The 23,351-nt window shown below is 49.6% G+C and overlaps 9 protein-coding genes and 1 non-coding gene across 10 annotated transcripts; 4 read left to right on the forward strand and 6 right to left on the reverse strand.

Moving 5' to 3' along the window:
• Positions 1–424: 424 nt before the first annotated feature.
• On the reverse strand, positions 425–1,487 carry AO090026000507 (uncharacterized protein; the record flags this gene model as incomplete). The annotated part of the gene is made up of 3 exons (XM_001821895.3): positions 425–633; positions 743–950; positions 1,068–1,487. 3 exons carry the CDS (start codon positions 1,485–1,487, stop codon positions 425–427), a joined length of 837 nt encoding a protein of 278 aa, XP_001821947.1.
• A 649-nt stretch (positions 1,488–2,136) lies between these two features.
• Positions 2,137–3,972, reverse strand: AO090026000506 (MDR family MFS transporter; the record flags this gene model as incomplete). The annotated part of the gene is given in 6 exon segments (XM_023236033.1): positions 2,137–2,769; positions 2,832–3,131; positions 3,137–3,361; positions 3,391–3,616; positions 3,665–3,728; positions 3,789–3,972. Coding segments are annotated over 6 exon segments (1,632 nt in total).
• A 696-nt stretch (positions 3,973–4,668) lies between these two features.
• On the reverse strand, positions 4,669–7,502 carry AO090026000505 (gamma-tubulin-complex subunit SPC97; the record flags this gene model as incomplete). Its single annotated transcript, XM_023236034.1, has 4 exons — positions 4,669–4,750; positions 4,809–5,026; positions 5,082–7,069; positions 7,136–7,502. 4 exons carry the CDS (start codon positions 7,500–7,502, stop codon positions 4,669–4,671), a joined length of 2,655 nt encoding a protein of 884 aa, XP_023091061.1.
• Positions 7,503–7,885: 383 nt separating this feature from the next.
• pup2 (proteasome core particle subunit alpha 5) lies at positions 7,886–8,933 on the forward strand (the record flags this gene model as incomplete). Its single annotated transcript, XM_023236035.1, has 5 exons — positions 7,886–7,910; positions 7,969–7,981; positions 8,054–8,130; positions 8,190–8,595; positions 8,654–8,933. The coding sequence occupies 5 exons, from the start codon at positions 7,886–7,888 to the stop codon at positions 8,931–8,933; spliced, it is 801 nt and encodes a 266-aa protein (XP_023091060.1).
• Positions 8,934–9,147: 214 nt separating this feature from the next.
• Positions 9,148–10,692, reverse strand: AO090026000503 (rRNA processing protein RRP8; the record flags this gene model as incomplete). The annotated part of the gene is made up of 1 exon (XM_001821891.1): positions 9,148–10,692. The coding sequence occupies one exon, from the start codon at positions 10,690–10,692 to the stop codon at positions 9,148–9,150; it is 1,545 nt and encodes a 514-aa protein (XP_001821943.1).
• Positions 10,693–11,844: 1,152 nt separating this feature from the next.
• AO090026000502 (putative C6 finger domain protein) lies at positions 11,845–15,190 on the forward strand (the record flags this gene model as incomplete). The annotated part of the gene is made up of 4 exons (XM_023236036.1): positions 11,845–12,019; positions 12,080–12,679; positions 12,795–13,848; positions 13,903–15,190. 4 exons carry the CDS (start codon positions 11,845–11,847, stop codon positions 15,188–15,190), a joined length of 3,117 nt encoding a protein of 1,038 aa, XP_023091059.1.
• Positions 15,191–17,633: 2,443 nt separating this feature from the next.
• On the forward strand, positions 17,634–18,112 carry AO090026000501 (uncharacterized protein; the record flags this gene model as incomplete). The annotated part of the gene is made up of 2 exons (XM_001821889.3): positions 17,634–18,006; positions 18,066–18,112. 2 exons carry the CDS (start codon positions 17,634–17,636, stop codon positions 18,110–18,112), a joined length of 420 nt encoding a protein of 139 aa, XP_001821941.3.
• A 617-nt stretch (positions 18,113–18,729) lies between these two features.
• Positions 18,730–21,101, forward strand: AO090026000500 (BAR domain-containing protein; the record flags this gene model as incomplete). The annotated part of the gene is made up of 5 exons (XM_023236038.1): positions 18,730–18,764; positions 18,893–19,048; positions 19,128–19,689; positions 19,744–19,875; positions 21,018–21,101. 5 exons carry the CDS (start codon positions 18,730–18,732, stop codon positions 21,099–21,101), a joined length of 969 nt encoding a protein of 322 aa, XP_023091058.1.
• AO090026t00007 lies at positions 20,355–20,457 on the reverse strand. The gene has a single exon. It is a non-coding gene; the product is annotated as a tRNA-Ser (tRNA).
• Positions 21,102–22,796: 1,695 nt separating the features above from the next.
• On the reverse strand, positions 22,797–23,186 carry AO090026000499 (sterol homeostasis protein ARV1; the record flags this gene model as incomplete). Its single annotated transcript, XM_023236039.1, has 2 exons — positions 22,797–22,916; positions 22,998–23,186. The coding sequence occupies 2 exons, from the start codon at positions 23,184–23,186 to the stop codon at positions 22,797–22,799; spliced, it is 309 nt and encodes a 102-aa protein (XP_023091057.1).
• Positions 23,187–23,351: the final 165 nt, after the last annotated feature.

A 23,351-nucleotide genomic window follows, 5' to 3' on the forward strand; every position in this document is an offset into this window, starting at 1 on the left:
CCAGAACCACGGTTCAGCTTCGGGAAAGCAGTGCGCAGCGCCGGAGACTACAGCGGTTAGGCCCGCTAGTGTGGGCGTACTAAAAACCCACCCACATCGTACTACAGCAAGTAGCACGCTCGATGGAGTTGCAATCGCTTTATCATTACGTTGCACGTCTGTCGTCATTTTAATTAATCATCCTTTTTTTTCACTTTATCTTTCCCCGTCTCTTTTTTCCTTTTTCTTTTCGGGCTTGTCGCAGTCCCTCCACACTCTCGCTAGATCTGTCTGTGCGTGCAGATCTACTTCTGATGATAACAATACCTAGAGTAGCTTGGTGGCAAATTAGCTAACAGACAGAAAGAGGGGATATTATCGCATTTGGCTCATATAACGCATACAGTACACATCTACACCTCCATACCCAAGTACCCTATCATCGCTACCTGACCTCCACAGACCCAGTCATATACTTCACACTAGCAGCAATGATCTCCACCACAAACACAGCCTCTTGTTTGGTGCGCGGGGCATAAATTAAAACATACTCCGACGGAAGCGAGATGACCTTTCCTCCAAAAAGTGCCTTCGGAGCCTGAACCCCAGATAATCTATGCCGTTGCCCCCAACCTGCTTCAATCACTTTCTTGCCTGTTAATTATCCCGAGTCAGCATCATCACCAGACAAAACATGCATAGGCTTCTCTTCTCCATGTGACAAGTATCAACAGGGAACAAAATTTGGATAGAGGAATCATACAGTCAGCAGGAGCCAAAGTCACATGCAGTGAGAAATCCTTCAAGCGATGGATATGCGCAATCTCGCCCTTCAACTGCTGCGCAGCGGGAGTGGGGACAAGGCCATCAGCGAGAAAGAGGGCATCGGCGTGAAGTTCGAGCTTCGACGGGGAAAGTCCGACGAGGTGTTGGTTGCGGTTGGCGAAGGCGTAGAAATCCTGATTCAGTTTCTTTATTCCCGGTAAGTATGTATCGGATCCTTGTACAATACACTTTCGTATATCCGTGACAGACACAAACCACATGATATGAAAACAAATGAACATATGCAAAAGAACACTACATACCTCCTTAATCTCCTCCGAAGGAAACTCCGTAATCTGTCTCTGCGGCACAATATGCGGTCCAATCTGAGGTCGATGATCCCTTTTCCTCAAAAGATCCCATTCATCACCAAGATAACTCGTCGTCTCCCCCGCCGCAATCTTCTCCTCATATACCCCCGTCGAAAACATCTCCCTTCCCCACGGCGGAAGAATCACACTAGCCGCAAACCACCCAATAAGATTATACGGCACACCCCCGGGCCCATAGGAAATAAAAGTCCGGTAATCGCGATAGATACGAGGTAGCGTAACTGCTACCACCGTAGCCGACAACGCAGAAACAATAACAGCCCGGGTATCATTACCCGATTGTATGAGGAGTCGGAACTGAGAGATATGCGAGGAGAAGAATGTCGAGGCTTTTTCTAGGAGGGATGTCATTTTGAATGATTAGGTATCAGTGTATGTGTATGTGTATGTGTAGCTGAGGGTGAGATTGTAAAACTTCTTTTATTTCAATGATAAGAAATATAAATTCAGGTAGGATTGTCCACAATCTTGATTTATACTATTTTTACTCCCTACATAAGCATAGAATCCCGTGACAACGATCTACCGGGGCCTTCCGATCGGGTTCCTTGATTGGTGGCACCATGGATTTGGGTGTGAATGTACGAACGGACCAATCATGTTGGAAGTTATTGTTTGGTCTGGTTTGGGACTGTTTATGGATGGGTCGATGCCTGCGTTCTTGGTTTGGCCCCCAACTGGTGGATGGGTTGCGTGGTGTTTGGGGCTGGTTGGGTTGAGAACTGTGGGATTGGTCTACTGGCTTTGGGATATGGTAATCACGTTGCTTCTATTCGAGGTTTGTGTGGGATGTTCGGCGTATGGAAGGGTTGTTAATACATTATCCAATGTATTTTCCACAAACTATGGATAGTGGTCATCATTATGTGCCGGTCATATGGGGGAGATGTGCAAAACCAGAAATACTATCATCTTGATTGTTGGCTTGTGTGAGTCTATTATAATTTCTCTGGTCGAAGAAACAGGTCCCTACCTGGTAAACATCGACAAACAAAAGAAGTCAAACATCCTTTCGCTTCACACTTCTCCATTCCATCCCCAGCGCCCCAATCATACTGGCGCAAGCCAGACCGACGGGGAGGAAGAAAGCCGTCGTCAAGGCCTTGTCATATCCCTGGATCACCCGAGGAATATCAGCTGAAGGAACATATTTCTCCAAATCAGACATTCCCATGGCCGACAACGAGTACGTGTCTAGGTTGGGCAACAACGACCCTAAACGCGTGAGCAGCTGTCCCGTGAAAACGGTCTGCACGATGGAGACGAAGAGGGCGGGCCCGAAATTCTGAGCAAAAATGATGAGGGCAATGCCCATGGGAGAATCATTGACTGGTAAAATAGTCTGGGCTGCGACCTGAGGGCCTTGAAAGCCCACGCCCGCTCCTACGCCCAGGAGCGCTTGGTAGCAGAGAAGAGAGGTCAGGGACTGCTCCACTGATAATGATGTCAGCAAGCCTGCCGCAATGGGCGTCAATATCCCGGTAATAATCATGAACGGGTTATAGTATCCCAGAAGGCTGGTGGCGGAGCTTCCACACATGACAGCAACAGGCACGCCGATCGCGATGGGAAGGCTCAGTACACCGGATACTGTGGCGGATGCGCCGCGAACGACTTGAAAATAGGTTGGCATCTGAGAGTGGGAGAATATCAACCAATGTAACGGAGCCTGAAGGGAGTTGACTCTGGACTTACATAATACTCGAAAACGGAGAGTGTGGAGTTGTTGCAAAAGGAAAACCACATTCCTGCGAGCAAACTGCGACGCCGCATGATTCGTCCCGGAAGAAGGGCGTTATCACCTCTTCTCCTCTCCTGCCACATGAATGCACCCAGAAGGACTGCCGTCAATATGAAGAGAACGATGATCCGTGCGTTGCCCCATCCGTACTTGGAGCCACCCCATTGTAGGGCTAGCAACATGGACGTGATAGAGGGCACAAAGATGCTCGTTCCGAGGAGATCAAGTTGGTGAAACTTTCTCTCCATGGAAGGCTTACCCGGGCGTTCTTCTGAGGGTCTTGGAAGAAAAGTAAGATCAATAGGAAGGACAAGCACCCAATGGGCAAATTGATATAGAAACACCACCTCCATGAGATGGAATCGGTCAATGCTCCCCCAAGTAGCGGGGCTACAGTCGCCGACGCACCCTCAACCCCAGCCGCGATACCAGTAAAAAACGGACGTCGACGAAGCGGAAAGCATTGCACTACCATGCTATAGTTCTGCATGTCAGCTTGAACGGATAGTTTACCAATATAAAAGTAGTGCAGACGAACGTGAATACTCCAGATATGATACCCGCGCAGCCCATCCCAGAGATAGAACGTCCCAAAACCAAGGTGGCAGAAGTAGGTGCTACACCGGCGATCAACGACCCAATCTCAAAAATGACGACTGAGGCGAGGAACACGTGTTTGACTGAGAATAGATGGTACAGCTTGCCAAACATGAATTGAAGCGAGCAGGAGGTCAAGCGACTATGAACCGTTAGGCGAACTGATGCCGTGAAAATGAGAGATACTCACTATGCCGAGTAATACCAACCAACATCCTCAATGGTACCGAAATGCGTGGTGATAGTTGGCAACGCTGTTGCGATCATGTTAAAATCCTAAACGTCTCTCTTAGCATGAAGTGGCTCCCATCAACCTAGGTAGCCTTCGGGGACAAGAAAACGGACCAAGCCAGTGAGGATCAACGACATGCACATGGCAAGGAGTACCACGAGGAATTGAAAGCCGGCGGGATACTCCATGTTCTCTTCTTCGCACGGGGCATCTTGTACTTTTAGCATTAACGTTGATGTGCGAGTGTCGTCTTCGGGCGCCACCATGGTGAAGACACTGGGTTGCTGGCAGCGTATGAATTTGCCGAAACCTCGCCGTACGAATAGGGGCAAATCATATTATACCTGCAATGATCGGGGTTCGGAATAGACTATACGATGTAACAAGACTGATAGTAAATGGGGTTATCCGCATGTCTCTTTCAGCTTTCTTATTCAGCTGCAACTGATAAGACAAGAGTCGAGAATATCGAATACCGATAACTCCGAACCCCGGTTCTCTTTACTGCCTCAATAATTCTTGTAGAATCTACATCCATTTAATTATGTCCAACAGCATATAATCATAAAATCAAGTATCCTCACCGGGGTATTTGGTCCAAAACAAAGTATCACCTCCGATTCTCCTTCCATGCTAGAAAAAGACAAAATGAACCATTTAGTCCCAAAGATGCCAATACGCCCCTTCCTTGAAATACCGGGTCGATTGCGACCTAATCAGGTAGCGGTTGTGTCGAGTAGCCCCGTTGTACCTTTCAGAGATACTTTCCATGGGCTGACAACTGGTGGATTAAAGTTGGGCTATTAATAAGGAGGCTTATAGAATAGGCCGGTCGAGACCATCATGACGTGTGCGCCAACTGAACGAACGTATTGATTCACCGGTTTGGTGCCAGACCATATCCCAGGAACCCAGTTGTATCATTAGATCGGCTTCAATAGCCAAGCGTGTGTGGAACGGTCTCAGTCATCCTTGCTAATCGAGCTTAGGGCATGCGCAAGTTTCAGGAGGACAACACTTTCCGTGGCAGCGAAATAATTCAGACTACACAATGGACAAATCAGCATGGGAAGCAACCTAGGAGAGTTTCAGCACAACTTACCTGTCCATCAAGATGCGTAAATGCCGATTGAAATGATCTTCATAGCGTTTTAGTGTGTCCTCAAGCTTGCTGATCCGCGTGGGGTCATAACCCCTTCCATCTGGATTCGAGGCCTTGTTCCTCGCAAGCTCTGGGTCAGCCGTCGCCAAAGCCCGTGCAAGCGACGAGGCAGTCCATGATGCGAACATGGTACAGCAGGTCATCAACTTGGAATGAATCTGAATTGCCATTAGTATTGCTGCGCCAAAAGAACGTCGAAACGCCATGACAAACCTTTAGTAATTTAGCTTGCGTTAGCATGCATTCCTTGAGACATGTATCCAAGAAATCCACATGGTCCTGCATTAATTCATCAACAGTTCGGTTGACCTGCTTGGTGCCGTTCACAGTCACTTCGGACCCGTCCGCATCCGTCCCGTTCACACGATCCATGAGATTTTGCCAGTTTGGCTCGATGACTTCGGCCGTACAGAAATAAAGAAGCTGCTGGACGAAAACAAGCATCTTGGCGCGCAAGTTCCACGCCCGTCGCTTCCACAACTCTAGCCTCCGGTCTGTGGATTTGTGGCGCCAGCCAAGAACCTTGTTCTGGTCTAGCCAGGCTGTAACAAGAAGATGCTCCAGGTGCCGGAGTGATAGAAGGTGGCGGAAAATGAGTTGATATCGCAAAACAGTCTTGCGACTAATGACTAGAGACAGAGGGAAGGGAACAGAGTAATCCAGTTCCAGCGCATCGAATCCAGCAATATCTTTCTCATCATCTCCACCTTGGGTTTGAGGAGCCTGATATTTCTCGATCGCTGCCTCAGGGTTGTCCTGGTCAATTCCAGACACGCTTACGACCTGCATCAGCCATTTTGTGAGACCAATTTTGTTCATTCGAACCTTCACATCTTCCTTGAAAGGATCTTGCACAGCTATGCTACCCGGCTGGCGTAGAACAAGATCAAGTAACGACTGTAGTTTATTTTCGTTGACGCTTTTGGCTGGCTTGCGCAATTCCGAGGCGCCAAGCTCGAGGAAATAAGAGAAAAAATCGGAACGGTCCAAGAAGAAGTAATGTTTGAGGGAGCGGAAGCGAGTAGTGAGAGAGTTCTTCGTTAAAAGAAGATTCAATAAAGAGGCATTAGCATAGGTGTACGCGGCGTTGACGTTCTCCAAGAAACGCGGGTCGTCCAAAGTCTTCGGCACATCCTTAACTGCTTTGCTGATATCGACACCACCACATTCTCGCACCACATTCAAATACTTTCCGGCCAGTAGAACTTTGTCTCGCACGCTATCTAGCTGTGGGGGGACCTCATTTTCACGAATTGTGTACCGTTTCTCCCAGTATTCATCGGTGTAATCTTCCTCGAGCTTCTCGCGTTTGATCCATTTCTGTTCTTTGACGAGGAATTCTGCATGAGGGTCCTTGATACCTCCATGATGAAGCCACTCATTGAGCATAGTCATATATGGTCGACTAGCTTCTCGAAGTAACTTTTCCAGGAGAGTCTTCGTAGTCGGGTCGCCAGAAAATGTTGCTAGCCGCTCAGTCAGCAGTCGAAGAACGTTGCCTCCTTTACAAATCTTCTTGCTGGACATGGCGCCAGGAACAAGGTCGCCACCCTCTTTGAGCTGTTCGAGAATATTATCCACGTCATCAAAATCGTCGATCGATTCGTCAAGGTCCTGGTCCAATAAGCCATTGCGCCGAAGTAGTTCCTGACCCAGTGAGTATAATTGGGCTAAGCATTGGCTTGTCGGCATGGTGTGTAAATGTAGAAGATGTAGCGTGAAGCTTGGGTTGTTCACGAGTTGGGTTTCAAGCTGAGCAACAAGGATCAGGTAGTCTTTTAGGAGCTTTCGGATTGCCGCGCATAGGGCATGACTGACTGCTCCATATTCTGCACGGCTCTGAACCTCCACAAATGCCTCCAGAGCATTATAATGAGTTGCCATCTTTAACATGGACAGAGTAAGGTCCCTTAAGGTTGGATCCAGACCTGATGGCAGCTGAAATACCGGACCAGTCAAACGGTCCTTCTCCATGGACGAATCATATCCACTATGATAATGAATGTACTGGCCTTCAAAGCCCATAAACACGAATAGTAGGTCTTCCAAGAGGGCTGTCTCCTGTTCGTCGGCAGAAAGCTCGCGAAGAGGTGTTGGGTGAAGCGATTTAGGCAAGGCTGAAGCGAGAGAAGGAACTGATACTCGGGTAGCTAATGGCGCTGTTGAATGGGGTATCAACGAGGCATACGGATTCCATGGCGCTGGTATAGTATCATGGTCAGCATCCTAAGTAAACAAGCGCCTGCGATGAGATGGTTGTCACTAACACTCCGCTGGCTCCTTATCCTTCTTTCGCATGTTGGGACTAGCACCGTCCGTCAGAGTAGCCCTCCTTGAGCGTGACCTTTCCCATTCCCCTCTGTTTCCTGCGCTAGAAGACTCCTTGGCCGGATTTCTCGCTCGAACTTGAGCTTTGTCTTTCGAATGTGGCGCCATTCGTTCGGCACGCTTGTCGCTCATCATGTCACGTTGCTCTCGAGAGACTTTGCCCTTCTGACTCGACATGCTTCCGCGGTGGTTTATCTGGTCCGATTGTAATGGGGACGCACCGCTGCGAGCATCGCCGACGCGATTCGAGGAAACGCGGGGTCGTGGTGCGCTCATATAGCTGGCGCGACGGTCATTGACGGACATTGTCCCGCGAGATAAACAGAGTAGGGTCGACCATGCATAGACCGGAAAGGAATGCAAGGGATAGCAATAAAATAGGGAAAGAAGAAACACGGAATCGAATACAGAACTATATTGTTGCTCTGTCACGTTCCGTAGTTTACAGTAAGCAAATGGAGACTAGTGCAAATGATGCCTGATCCTGGCCTGAGGCGAGCACGGACTCTCCGCCAGGCACTCAGCGGACTTGCGTAGACCTGGAGCTTCGCCCGAGCTTCCAAGAACAGCTCCCAACACCACCTTCCTCCCTTCCCTTACAAAGCTACTTCCCTGTCTTCGCCCTAAAATACTTCATTAGTGCACATATATCAACCACCTTCTTCATTATACTGCCGAAATAGTCCAGCATGTTCATCGCGCGATCGGAATATGGTAAGCTCCGTCAGACATCTCCCCTCCAATGCGGGCTATCTAACAGCTTTGTCTCCAGACCGTGGAATTAAGTATGAGATCATCCGATGCTACTCACCTAGACGAAGATGTCTTTCTGTGTTCTAACGATGGAATTATCACAGCACCTTCTCCCCCGAAGGACGTTTATTCCAGGTCGAATACTCTCTTGAAGCTATCAAACTAGGTTCGACAGCGATCGGTGTATGTTTCCCGCATCTTCCAAATAATCCAGTCCAGAATCCTAGGCTTGCCACATAGACTATCTGGCAGCCGTACACTACACAACCGGAGCCCAACACACCATTCTGACTTCATATCAGGTCGCAACCAACGAAGGTGTCATCCTGGGCGTTGAGAAGCGTGTCACATCTACTCTCCTTGAAGCCTCTTCCGTCGAAAAGATTGTCGAGATTGATCAGCACATCGGCTGTGCTATGTCCGGTCTGCAGGCAGATGCCCGGAACCTCGTTGAGCATGCCCGCGTTGAGTGCCAAAACCATGCCTTCCACTATGCCGAACCACTGCGAGTTGAGAGCTGCACCCAGGCTATTTGCGATTTGGCCTTGAGATTCGGAGAGACTGGAGACGACGAGGAAAGCGTCATGAGTAGGCCTTTTGGTGTTGCTTTGTTAATTGCGGGTTTCGATGAGGATGGCCCTCAACTGTATGTTTCTCTTGATGTCGGATCGACCTTCTCAGAAAATATGTGCTAATTTAGCTAGATATCATGCCGAGCCATCCGGTACATTCTACCGATACGACGCGAAGGCCATCGGATCCGGAAGCGAGGGTGCGCAAGCGGAACTGCAAAACGAATATCACCGCTCCCTCACTCTAGAAGAAGCGGAGACACTGGTCCTCAAGACGCTGAAGCAGGTCATGGAGGAGAAGTTGGACGCAAAGAACGTTCAGCTTGCCAGTGTGACCAAGGAGAAGGGTTTCCGTATCTACAATGATGAGGAGATGGGACGGGCTGTTGCGACCTTGGGTGGTAATCAATAAGCGAAATAATGCACAATGATTGTGACGAGCCTATGCGTTATATTGAGAATACATGTCATACATGGGCTGGTATCTGTTCTGGAAGTCGAATAGAAAAGATCTGTCTAATGATTTATCCCTCAAGTCTTGTTCCGACCCGATAGGGCTTCGCTGATAATACAACAAAGGTATGATTTTTATATACAGGTCGCTGCACATCTAGACTCTTCCATCTCTACCTAATCTTATAGACACAGGGCTTAAGAACGGCGGCTTCTTGCTCAGGGGACATATTGTTACCGGCATCGGCTGGTTTCTCAATGAACCTCTTCTTGCCTGGTCCAGCTTTTGTACCGGTTGCGGATGCATGCTTGCCCTTTGACGGTGCGGGGCCTTGTTTGACAAACACCATCTTCACGAACATCTTGTTGGACTTGTCCACCGACTCAGGCTTGAGGATGAAGCCTCTCGTACGAAACACTTCAATGAATGATGATATATCTGTCTCGTCATTATCGGTAGGACGGGCATCTTCAGCGTAGACCTCTGCATCATCGGCGTCAGAGTCAGCATCGTCTTCTCCTCCGCGCTTCTTGAGCTTTTTCTTCTCCGACTTGCTGAGAGGTTTCCTAGCTCCAATCTGTGCTTTCTTGCGCATCACTTTGCCGAAACGGCTCTTGACCTCGCTCACCCAGCATTCTCCCTTGCCATCACTACGCAGTACACGCCATGCTTCTTCCACAAATGATACCCAGTTGGTGCCCATCAGACTGAGACAGAAGATGGCCACATCAACGCTACCATCATTAATTGGAAGGTTCGAGATGTCCGCTTTGGTAATAGGAGAGCCTTCAGGGGCATGCAAGTCATAGCTGTGAAAGTTCAACTTCAGCTTTTGCGCCGAAGGGATAAGTGCACGAGCAAGCTGAGCGTCACCACAGCCAAGATCAGCGATGGTGCATGTTCCGTTAGGCCGCCGAGGTAGCGGGTCACGACCTTTGCTGCCAGATTTGTCTCCTTTCCTGGGAGCAGCCGGCACCTTTGCTCTGGACCGGATGGACTGAATATAACCATCAACAGGATTCGAAGGCCAGGATTCTTTCACCTGGCGAGAGAAGCCAGCGTGGTATTCATCAAACAGTTCCGGACTGGCAGTGAACAGCTCGAGGGCCTTGCTAGACGGCGTTGTGTAAAGAGTTTCGTTCAAGTGACGGAACCGAGAGGAGATCAACTTCTGACGCATAGCTTGCTGAAGAGGCGTAAGGATTGCCTCAGTCTTGGGCGGGGCGGGAGCAATAGACCCGGTGGCTGCTGGAGCTTCTTTAGAAGTCACTTCGGTCTGATTCTGGGTTTCCTGCTGTTGCTGCTTGTTCTTGTTCTTCTGTTTCTTCTGTTTCTTATCCGCCTTCTTGCCTTCACCAACATCGGGCTTGGTTTGCTTGTCCAGCTTGGATTCATCTTTCCCTTGAGGCACTGATGGACTTTGCCCGGCCTTGCCTTGCACATCCTGTTCCTTCTTCTGTTTCTTCTCAGCCTTCATAGAGTTATTCGATCCCTGCTTGGAAGCTTTTTGGGTGCCCGTCTGTCCCTCAATATGCCGACGGTACATTTCATCAACATTTGCCTTAGTAACATGATCATCGCGCTTGCGCTTGTTATTCCTGTCCTTCGGTTTGGGGGTTCCGTTGGCCTGTTGGGGCTGGGCTTGAGACTGTGATCTTGGCTCGGTCTGCGCCTGTAGAGCAGAGCTCGAAACCGACCAACCTGGAACGGCGAACATGACTGTGGTGGGGATGTGAGGGTATCAAGCTATCTGTCACGGTATGCTAACTCGAATGACTTCAATCGATTGGTAATAATTCTGCAATGATCCCACTGTAAGATACACTGGGAACAAATGCCATGTGAAGTAACCGCTCCAAAAATTTCTGGCAGTAAAAGGCGGGACTCGAACAAAATTTCGCCGTTTAGTTTCTTATTTTCTGCCGACTCACGGCAAGGCGGTCAATGCGGCGACGATGATGCACGGTCATGGTCATGGACGAGCTTAAGGTTGGGACAAGGCCCAGAACAAGGTCTTTTCTTCGCCTTTGTTGTGCTTGCTTTTTCTTTGGAATGGCAATGATTTGGTGGCTTACCTGGCCCTCGTACAGATTAAAACACAAAGTGTCTTCTCTTTCTTTCTCTCTTCTTTTCTTCTTGGTTTCCTTTTCCACTCAATTTTCTCTCTCAATATGCCCCAACAATTCGACACGGTGTTCCTATAAATCATGGTGATAAGATGCCTGACTCTGATGAGGGCGTCACCCCTGCCCGCGGGTTCGGAGTAAGTATACTACGGTGGATCTTACCGGTGTAGATCGTATTCTCTCCCACGGACATCTTTATTTATAGTTTAAACCTTAGCAACGTTTAAGACGGACTGCCTCTTTTCTGAGTACAGCATTTGCTAGTTTGAGACCGCCGGTCCCTATCTGGCAATTTCTTTGTCTTGGCCGCATCGGCACTGAAATATTCATTGTGACGGACCGGCACCTGTAATATTCCTGTGATATTAGTATATCACCTAGTATTATAGATAAACCTACACCAAACGATAAAAGTCACGGAATAGGAGAGGATGGACGTAAATGAACAGAAGATAGTCTGCCACCTTCGCAAGCCCCCCAGGATCTGTGAGTCGATCGGGAAACTTTATGCGGCCCCTCAGGCCAATCAGATTTGTCTCAGGCCTTCTTCCTCCTGGGACTAGTCTAGTGCTTTGCTCTCTGTTCCATGAGTTACTTCAACGCTGACTTCTTCGTCGCTCCACTGCCCCGGCCGAAAGCTATCTCGGTTTTCACTATATCATTCCTGTGGGCCCTGATTTTCTGAAGATTCAACACCTTCTTGAGTATGGAAGTAAACCTCCATTCGAGTCTTGCCAACGACCATGGAGAATGCGAACTCTATCAAGCCACTCAAGCAGGAAGCTTTCACCAGTACCACACCTACAGAGCCGGGTCGTGACTGCTCAGGCGTCAAACAACAAGACGTAGAGCAGACAGCGCTGGATGATGTACCTGCTCAAAAAGTCCCCAAGAGACGCACTAAAACAGGATGTTTGAGTACGATTGACTCCTAATTGGGACCCCTTAGATGATAATGTCTTTGACTAATTGTTAAAGCTTGCCGGCAACGTCGCATCAAATGCGGGGAAGAGAAACCTGTATGCAAGAACTGCGTCAAATCGAAACGAGAGTGCAAAGGGTATGCCCAGCGCCTAGTCTTCAAGAACCCTCTGGGTATTCCGGGGTTTTCGAACCTCCAGCAGACATTCACTGCAGCAACAGTACCACTTTCTAGCGGATACAATGCTGCTGTATCGTTGCAAGAGAAGCCAGGTAGTTCTCGCCAACCGGCCCTCGCCCCTAAGCCGGTTTCACTTCCAACTACGGGGCATGACCCTATGCCAACCACCGTGGTTTCGCAGCCACAGGGAAGCCAGCAAACTAATGCCATGCCCACTCCTTATGGGCCGGGCGAAGGGCAGACTCTGGCACATCCGGCATCTAAACACTACATGGCTTCTGAGTCTCCTTCCTGGATTCCATCACACTCGTGGAAAACGGAATCAGAGATAAGGGAAAACTACATACACCATGGCGCGCGTGACCTTTCTATTCAAGGCTATTACCCAGATATCCAAGGGAGCAACCGTCCCTCGCACTCGTCTGCCGCACCTCAAACTTTATCAAACAATACAATGCATTCCCAAGTTTCTTCTGGTATACTACAGGTAAAAGTCTAAAACATGCGTTCTATGACACTATTGATTAGTGCTAATATTCTGCGAGTTACCAAAGTCACCCCAGGCATCGTATTCAGCTGCTCCTCATCAAGAACAGCAAACGCACCAATTTACACCAGCACATCCATCAATATCTCCCTCCCAGGTGACATATATGGATGAGGATGATGACTACTACGATGTTGAGACTGACGAAGAACCAGAAGAGCAGGCGTCAACGCAGAATTTTAATCAACTGAGTCTCATAATGACCTCTGCCAACAGAGATGAACGGCAACTCCGTTCATTTACAACATACCTGAACGAGCCTAACATCCTAGCTTCATATCACCCTACCCTCGGTTCATCTCCTTTGAACAATCCCAAAACCGCTCGAGTATTTCTTCACTTCATCCACTCCACAGGTCCCTCTCTATCAATCTTCGAGCGCCATCCCATCGACCCTTCGACTATGTTCGGTGCCCCTGTTCCAGCTGCACAGCAAGGATTGTGGACGTACACGTTGCCTTTCAAGGCGTTAGAACATCCGGCATTGCTTCAAGCTATTCTTGCGCTTAGTAGCTTACACATCTCGTTCCTGCAAGAAGCGCCCGCCACGGTCTCTATGAAACATTATCACTACGCTCTCAAACGGATCGGGGCGGCAGTAGGCCTCCCCACGAGACGTAAACAAGTTGGCACTTTAGCTGCGGCTCAGTTATTAGGTTATTACGAAGTGATGGCCGCCGATCCTTCAAAATGGAACAACCACATTGCAGGAGCAGCTCAGCTGGTGCGCGAGATCGATTATGCCGGCATAACGCGGGACCTTCGTGCCCATCGACGCAGAATCTGTGCTCAACGATATGAAGTGGGCGGCTTCGGCTTTCCGCTTGTTGGGAGTCATTCTTTTAATAATACATTTTCAGAAGACGATCCTTTTGCTGAAAAGGAAAATAGCATCGACGAGAATATTATAGGTACTATCGTCGGTCGAGCGGTTAACTATGATGATTTCGGCGAAGTCGATGATGGCTATGATGTGCGACGTTCTAGAAGGTACTTCACTCGAAAAGACATCGAGAATTTCCGGGTCCAATGCGACCTATATTGGTGGTATTTTAAGCAAGATATCTTTCAGAGCATGCTTACCGGTAATGGGACGTTGTTAGTAGAACCCCATGCCACTGATTGACAATTCATGAGCTCACTGCAAAATAGCATGCCTAGTTCCCAATGGGGCCAGTGCCCTCCACGAGCAGGTTTAGGCAGATTGGACGCTATCTACGGCTCAGCAGACCATCTGTGGCTCCTCCTCGCCCGAGTAACCACTTTTGGAATTCGGGATAGAAAAAGAAAATTAGCTGCCATGGCAGCGACGGGAGGAAATTGGAAGCCCGGCCCTGAACTCTCCAAATTCATGGCCCGTTTCGTTAAGGGCCCCCCGGATGCACGGGCCAGACCTGCTTCGAACTCATCGTCCAGCACATCTCCTGCCTTTTCTGGTGTCCCAGTTGGAGCACAGGCGCACGGTGCCAACAGCGCCGGGTCTAGTCCGTGGTCTGGAGGTGGGTCAGAAAAGTCGGTATCGGGAAAATCACCAGAACCACGCCAGTCACACAACAGTAGTCATGGGTCACAACCAGGAGCTCCTCCCATGTATGGTATGGTCCCAGTGAGTGGACCCAAGCGACTGCCTTTAGCGTTTGTTGAAGCAACGACTCACGCTGGCTCTGTTGGACAAGATGATGACGACTCTGAAAGTTTATCGTATAGTGAAGCTGAACATGAATGGGAGAGCATTTTGGCAGCCTTTGAGACATTTGCTCATGCTCTCGGGCCCTACTTCAGGCCTCTACCTTCTGATAGTGCACCTCCCATCTCAACTGTGTTTGGACCCGCCCTTCAGTACCGTACGCATACGATTGCAGTAATATGGGGCTATTACTACATAGGCCGCATCCTTTTGCACAGAATGCATCCGTGCATGCCACCTGCAATGATGGTTGCTGCGGGCGTAGCTGCACCTACCACGGCGGAATTCTCTCAAATTATTGGGAAGATCGCGGCAGGCATTTACTACCCACAGCTGTTTAATCTAGAAGCAGGAAGTCTGAGCCCCACCCTGGGCTCTTGTCTGATCGAAATCACCGTGCCTATATTCTTCGCCGCCGTGCAATTCACAGACCCGCCTCAGCGTGAATGGACAGTCGCTAAATTGCGCACCGTCTCCCGCTTGACGGGCTGGAAAGCATCGGATGCCATACTCCATGGATGTGAGAGCGCATGGAGAGCTGCTGCAAAGCAAGGACGTGGTCCTCCATATTATCCGCAAGACGAGGCCGTTGCGCACCAGCCGCCCGCTTGGATGTCGGCTACAGAAAGTCAAACTAATGAAAACTCCGAAAGACGCTTTGTGAAAGTAAAACCTCCATATGTGCACTATGCCATGGGGGTTTTGAGCTTGGAGGACGACATGGAAAACTTGGGGATAAACGAGCGGGTGTAGCGCAGCATCCTGCATATTGTCAACTAGCAAAAAGTTTGATGTCGTTGCGATCCACATCAAGATGACCGAAGCGGTAAAGGATGAGGTGAGACATCTTCGTTGTTCAAGTGCGACTTTCGGGGGAAGGCATCAGGAAACGAGGGAAACCTCACGGTTTAGGTTTCCCTGACGAGACTCACAAGAAACATTTTACTGAGGAAGAAGCAGGTGTCCCTAAACGGCTCTTGGAGGCTCCACCGTGGCTGTCCTTATTCTGCCGAAGTTCCAGGACAAGTGTGCGATTACAAGTGGATATGATTCGCGGCTTTGCACCGTAACTCTGCTTCCCGTCTGCTGCTTTCCCAGTCTGGAAGAGCGGACAGCTGTCAACTGTAGGGATGGTACCATATATATAGAGCTACCCGCAGGGACACCTAAGACTGCAGATCGGCAATGCCCTTGCAGGATAGTGGAGGATGTCTTGGAACCGGAGCCTTTCCGTTGCAGTTGGATTTGTATCAACAGTGTGGAGAACCTTGGGTTCTAGACGTGGCTATTTGGGACCACTTAGTTGAATCCACATGCTGATATGCATCAGCAGTATCACTTTTCTAGCAGACAGCGACGCCCAGTCGGGATGTACGAATTGAGTAGACTAATGCTTTTTCGCCTACGGCGCATAGGCGGATAATGTAATGCCCAAAAGATGCAGGCAGTTGTAGAGCTGAGACTGACAGGCTAGAACTTGCACTGGATTGGGTAGCCACATCGACGGTCTGTAGGAGGTACGGACCCTAGATTAGTTCCGGGGAGTAGTCGGTCTAGTCAGTATCTGATTCTGGACCCCTGTCCTGCGCTTGGCTAGTGTCAGAGATCGACGACTATCCTGCCATTCAGCATCAACGGTTGGGCAGGAGGAGACCATCAGCGTCTCGATGAGAAGAGAAGGCGAAGCCTTGTGGCGAATGGCTAAGAATAACTGTGACCGGGCGCATACTCTGTATCGCGAGTAATCGCTTCTAGCAACATAGGGTGGAGGGAATATTACGGTAATGGAGGTACTACACTATACTCTCTCTGCGACTGGGCGCCTCGGACGTCATCGTTAGTGGCCCGTTTCAAAACTCAGGCAGCGGCGTTTTTGTATTTTTTTTTACCATCTATCAACTTTTTTACTTTTTTGATTATGTTTGTTCGATGATGCTCTCTCTTCTCTATCCATTCTCAATTAACATTTATACCCGCCTCGTCAACCCTCTGTTGTCCATCTTGTTCCAGTCCACAATCATCTTCTCCACTGTTCTCATTTCTCTCTTCTCCTGATCGTTATCCACGGTTCTACTGCAAAACCACCCCGCTATCAGCCGTCGGCGGCCCGCAGTGTCAGCCGCTGCCGTCACCCACGGTTCGCATCCACCAGATCATTATTAACACCGCTTCTTCTACAAATCCCTGATCATAGGACCTCGTAATTATTAAGCACATGCCTCGATACGACGAATATCGCCGCTCCACTGGCGTGCTCGAGACAGAGCCTGACCGCTGGGATCCAGATCGTTTTGCTCGTGAGCGACGGGAACGCCATCATTCCCGTGGCCCGCTAGTTCTCGATCGACCCCGCCGGGTAGAGGATGAACGATTCGAATATCGCCTACAGGAGCATGACCGGTACGGCCCTCCTGCACGCCGCGCCGGCAGGCAGTATGAGGACGACCATCTCATTCACCCGTCGGGACCGCTGGTGGCCTATGACCATTCACGTGCAGACAGCCCTCCTCCTCGTCCCCGTCTCCTCAGACGGCAATCTTCCTTAGATACCTTTGACCGAATCCCCTCGCGCAAGCTAGATGAGTACTACTATCGCCCGGCCGCTCCCAGGGCCGCCCCCAGTCCCCCACCAGCGCGGAGACGGTCCTTTCGACGCTCCCGCGAGCCGGACTTTTACGAGGAGATCCGCATCGCAGAACCGGATTATTTCGGCGACGAGGAATATCGCGGTTTCCGGGAACGAAGTCGCGCTTCAGCCCACCCGCGTCGCTCGGGCAGTCATTTCCACGAGCGGGTAGTCGAAGAGAAGGTTGAAATCGACAAACCGTATCCTCGTAAAGGCAAGACCAGGGTGCCCCGAAAGTTAATTCATCCTCATGCAATTCGTGAGCTTGGATACCCTTATGAGGAAGAGGTACGTGTCCTTTAGGTGGAGCAGATGTGGATTGCATCCACTTCGACGTTGGCTGACTCGCGACAGGGTGACATGGTCATTATCCAACTTGCACTATCCAAGGAACAAATCGACGAAGTGATTAGTCGAAGTCGCACGATCAAGCGCCGGACCGAAAGCAAGTGACCACGTGCCTAAGATCTAGAAAGTATATAAACTAACAATCTCCCAGCTCGGATCATCCACACCTCGCCGTCCCCCGTACGGGAAAAGACGAAAGAAAGGACAGTGGAACGAGTCGCTATGGAGGCCTATTCGCCCCGAACAAGCTACAACACCCTGATTGTTGAGCCGTCACCCTCACGGCACCGATCGCGAACGCGTCAATACGATATCTCGGAGCGGAAAGTGACTAGGGCTGTCTCCCGTGCGCGGTCTATTTCGGTCCATGGTCGCCGCCGTGGTCGGTCATCGCCTGTGCGCATGGTCGAGCCCTATGTTGAGTCCAGCAGCTCTCATGCAGGCCCACTAATCGTGGTGCGCCCCCGAGACAGTGACGAAGATATCCGTGAATTTATGCCATTGGCGCGACGAAGCGGCGAAGTGACCCGGAGAACGGAGTTACTGACGGATGGCGACTATGAAGAGGTGATTGAGACGAAGAAAGATCGTAAAGGTAAGTTGTGTCGTGTTCAAAGAAAGCGATGAATTGAATTCTGAGTCGTCAAATCCTAGGCCCCAATCCTCGGATTCTCCGTGCGATGATGGCAACCCTGACCTAAGCGTGGTCCCTTCGAGACTTTGTTACACGTTTGTTCCTTACGACTTACCGATTTCTATCATGCGTTACGATTCATTGATCCAGACGTTCAGCAATGATTCCTCTGTATGATACACTATCAAGTTGGCTGTGACTTAAGGGTGTTCGACTGGGGTTCTGGGGGTTTTGGCTTTTGGTAATACTTGATGATAATAATGACCAATATTTGCATGTGTTTTTGTTTTGATTTTTTTTTTTTCTTTTCAATTATGCTTGTTCTTGTTTTCTTATCTTTCTTCTGTTTTCCTTCGTGCTGTTGTTATTGTGTTTTTCTGTGTCTTTTTGTTCGGACTATGAAGGATGCAGGGATGGGTCATGGCGATTAACCAGAATGGCATACTACACACTACATACATACACTAGTTACTATAGTTACTTCAATGTAATTTATTGTGAAACGTGGCGGTGCACTTGAACTTCATCAAAGGCGGTGAGCGTGCATGGGGCCTCGACTCCGTGATCTGCCAGCACTCATAAACCAAACAAATCCTCGTTGTCTGCCTAAGGACAAGTTTGCCGTCTTGAAGTCATCTTTCTTCCCGAATATCACTTTTCAGTCGGATTGTCTTGACTTGCAAAATGGACAAGGTGCAGGCGTTCGGAAAGAACCTTAGGTGAGATGAAATGACTTCGAGGCTATATTATCCCACACCCCTCCATTGTCGCTTTTACCAGTAATAGTCCTCAGCATCCAAAGCCCTCTGCTGACATGTTTCTAATCTTATATTGCTTTTGCGGGTAGTGCGAGCTTTTCGCCTTTTGCTGCGCGCACGCAGCAGATGATCAAAGAACAGTTGGGTCAAGCCGAAGACAAGACTCAACTTCCCGATGAATACCTTGAGCTTGAGAAGCGCGTGGACGCTCTTAAGTTGGTTCATCAGAAGCTCCTTCAGGTGACGTAAGTTACAAAAGCCTTAAAAGCCCATGGAAAGGGTCTGCTACTTTCACATATCAATGTCGCTGACCAATCCATATAGTTCGCAGTACTCTAACGAGGCTTACGACTACCCACCCAACATCCGCGAGTCATTCAACGACCTAGGCCGGACCATCGGTGAAAAGGTTCAGCTTCTGTCTCAAGCTTCTTCTCCTGCGGAGGCCCAGGCTGCCCTGACTGCCCCTCCTTCGGCCAAGCCCCAGCCGAAGACGTTCAACCATGCCATTGCCCGCGCCTCTCTGTCCGGATCCCAGACTCTGGCGCAGAGCTCCACCGGCGAGGACCCTCTGGCCACTGCCCTGGAGAAGTATGCGCTGGCCTCGGAGAAAGTGGGTGAAGCCCGTCTGTCTCAGGATGGACAGATCCAGTCGCGTTTCCTCGCTGGGTGGAACACGACTCTCAACACCAACCTGATGTTTGCGGCCAAGGCGCGCAGAAACGTCGAGAACGCCCGTCTTATGCTGGACTCGGTCAAGGCCAGCAAGAAGGCGGCTGCTAGGGGTGACCTGGACAACCTGAGCGAGGAGGCCCGCCAGGAGATCGAACAGGCTGAGGATGAGTTCGTTAGCCAGACCGAGGAGGCCGTGAGCGTCATGAAGAATGTAAGTTGCAGATTCTTTAGATGTTGCGGTAACGTGTTGCTAACTGCCTACCAGGTTCTGGACACTCCTGAGCCTTTGAGAAATCTGGCGGACTTGATCGCCGCCCAGCTTGAGTTCCACAAGCGGGCTTATGAAATCCTCAGCGAGCTGGCTCCTGTGGTTGATGGTTTGCAGGTTGAACAAGAGGTATGATCTTTTGCGTCGCTATCGATATGTTCGCAACTGACGTGTCTTGCAGGCTAGCTACCGTAAGAGCCGTGAGGGAGCTTAGAACACCCTTTTGAATCTATTTCTTCTTTCACTCTTTCGTTACGTTCTTCTTTTGGCCAACTGTTATGGGAACCGTCGGGTTACGTTGTGAACTACCCCTTTATGCACTGTGAAGATGTTTTATATCCCCCAATCTATGGATATGTAGGGCCATTTGTGGCTCTATTGATGCGTAAAGTTGATTAGTCGACTGTAAAGCAAGCTTTTTAAGCCTGGGAACTGTCTTGTAGGCGAATAAGGATAATCTCGCCACTCGAACATCATGACATAAGCCCAAATAAAAAGCCAGGAGACAGTATCAACTCTCACATGAAATACCCATAACCTACCTACCCCATGCTCCCCCGTCCAAACAAGCCCTACCATTTATGCAGGATGGAGAGCCCAAAAAAAAGCGACACCAGTGAGATTCGAACTCACGCTCCCGAGGGAAATGCCTAGGCTAAGCCACGTAGTGGGTATAGCAGGGCATCGCGTTAACCACTCCGCCATAGTGCCCTGATTATGTCATATGATCTTTATTTTCTCTACTCCACCTGGACCAGTAAAGTTTCCCCGTGTTGCTACAAGACACTCCCATTCTGCAACTCGTCACCGCCTACCACCCAGCATCACTGCCTCAGGCGCCAACACCACCTACAAGCTTAGAGCTCCGACATCCCATACCTTTATCCCGCGGAGAGTCCACCTCAACGACACCAATCCTCTCACCACCAAGTCAACATCCGTCGCTCTTGCTCGTCTCGGTCTGCGCCAAATCCCCCGTCCCGTACGAGTTAAGCGTACCATTCTCTCTCCTCGCAGGCAACACCCATTCCCGCCCCGGTGGAGCAGAACACCAGAGATACCTCGAACCGCGAACAGATACAATTCACAGAACCGAAGTCAACATACACGCTTCCACAATATCGGGACTACCAACCCAATCACCGATTAACCTCACACAAGAAAAGAAAGAAAGAACAAGAAGACACCGGCTGGTCCCTGTGTCCGAGTGCATTGACCGTCTACTTTATACTCTACAAACAATTCACGGAACCATTAGCTGTTCGAAATAGAATAACCAAGATACAAAATGGCGAACGGGTATATCTTGCCATATCCTCACTCATTTTTCAAAAGACCAAGAAGGCAAATATTAACAAAGTGGAAAGGTGGAGTCTAATCATTGGCCTGATCGTCATCGCTGTCGCGTCCGTCGTCGCCTGGGTATTCAGTCCTAAGGGCGAGAACCAGACGTATGTTTTTCTTCCCCTTTTAATGCACTTTTTGGCGCTGTGTCTGTGTCTAACGGGTATATTAGGCTTTGGCGGAGTACGCTGATTCTTGCGTTTGTGTCTTGTTATTTGATGTGGGGTATGTTTTCCCTTTCCTTTTCTATTGGCTCTATACTAGGTTTGGGTATTGTGGTGTTATGGGTTGGGGAGAATGAGAACGAGTGTGCTGATTTATGATACGTGCAGCGATTACGTTTATGGCGCAGTGGCATCCGCTTATCTCGCCGAAGAGGGCAGATATTAGACCTGATCGGGTACCGCAGTGATTTCTTTTTTCGGTTCTTGGTTGGGGAGCTAGAGTATGTTAGGTCTGGTTTGGAAGGTGGTTAATTTGAGGTGGAGTATGAGTGTTTGTATAGTTATCTTGTGTATGCTTGGTACTACGTTTCTTTTTGTTATGTTGCTGCATTGATGTTTTCTCAGCGGTGATTCATAGATTCTCATGAACAGGATGAGTCTCATTTTTCATTTTTGAGATCAAATACGTATTTCGGTCGTATTTTAGCCAACTCCTATCGCTCCTAAGATGACTCTCTGTACTGTCCATCGAGCCATTAGTCCGGCGACTGCCAGTGTTACAGCGCGGAGGTACCCGCATCCTAAGAGGACATATAGGGCTTCGATGTTACTCAATAGCACCAGATGCGTATCTGCTGCTCCCAATGAGAAAAGGGAGCCTGTCAGCTCAACAAAGTTTGCTAAGTAACTTGTCGGCACCGACTGAGGTAACATCTGAATCAAGCTTTCTAGAAGTGTTGATGAAGCTGCTGATGGAGATCCCACTATTCCCGACGAGCCTGTTGTGCTAGTTGCCACGGGAGTCATACCGGTCACCGCGTGCTGTGAGATATTGCCCGGAGTCACTCGACTTGTCCCTGCACTGCTGCTAGCAGGTGTCTGAGATGCAATTCCGCTACCCTCGGGACCCCATATGACGAGCAGTATCGGGAAAAGTTTGGCGCAACTGCTAACGAGAAGTGCGGTGCTGATGGCGGTAGGGCTGGCGGGGGACGGAGGAGGCAGCGGTTGGATGCTCTGGATCGGAGCTGTAGAGGCCCGGCGTAAAGGAGGTGGCGGGAATGAGCCCTGGGTTGCTGATAGGACCGCGTGATTATCACCTCCTAAAGTGTTTGCGGTTGAGAATCCTCCGCCCATTGATGGAATATCGTAAGAGCCTTGCCGACTGAGCCTACGTGGGCTCAACATGGACGCTGATGTGGGAGAGAGCTGGGATTGCGCATTCATGTTTTGAGATAGGGGAGAGGTATGTACTGGTGTCGAGGGGGTGGATAGAGGGCTTTCGGTCGTGGTGGCATTCGGGTTGCTGCCATTTTGCTTCAAGCCCCGAGGCGTCGGGGCAAGGACTGAAGCTAGGACACGGATAGTGAGATGATGGGCAAGAGTCGCAAGCGCGTTTAGACCCAAAAAGAAAAAGTACTGGACAACAATCGGTGCGCGAGAGAGGAAAGTAGTGGCCAATGAGGGAGACTTCTCAATGCGGGCCCATGTCAGGTAGACGTCAAACAAGAGTAGAAGAACTCCTAGACGAATTATAGAGCGCTAGCGAACAAACAATTTGGTTAGTTGGAGAATTTCAATTTTAAGGAGACAATAGACAAGAGAAGAGAGCGAATGAAGGATAATGGACATACATCGAATTGGTCGTTGTCGCCTCCAAGCCTATTAAAAAGGAGATGGCGATAGACCTTCCGCGGTCAGTATACTAGTATTCCGGACAAGCCATCACTTCCATGTGCATACCTGCGGCTTGATCAAAACGAGATCAATGAAGATCACGACAAAGTCATATTCAACATACTTATCCGCAAATCGCTGGCAGCGTGGACATTGTGTCAAGCGCACGCCTTTACCTAACGAGCGATCGTCGGCACGGCTGTAAGTGCTGTACAAGTGCGACACGGGGTACGAGCACTCGATGCAGATGGGCATCATGTCATTGACTTCTAGTCATCCTGAGATCCATAGTCAATGTCTACTTCAGGAGAGGTTTAAGGGATCTCCATCGCGAGGGAATCGCGGCGGCAGTTCGGTCTCCAGACCGAAGGCGGTGAGGGTCCATGCAAATGTTCTATTGGGGATATTTTCAGAGGTAAA

The sequence above is a fragment of the Aspergillus oryzae genome, chromosome 3 (assembly GCF_000184455.2).
Source record: "Aspergillus oryzae RIB40 DNA, chromosome 3".
Taxonomy (NCBI): Eukaryota; Fungi; Ascomycota; class Eurotiomycetes; order Eurotiales; family Aspergillaceae; genus Aspergillus; species Aspergillus oryzae.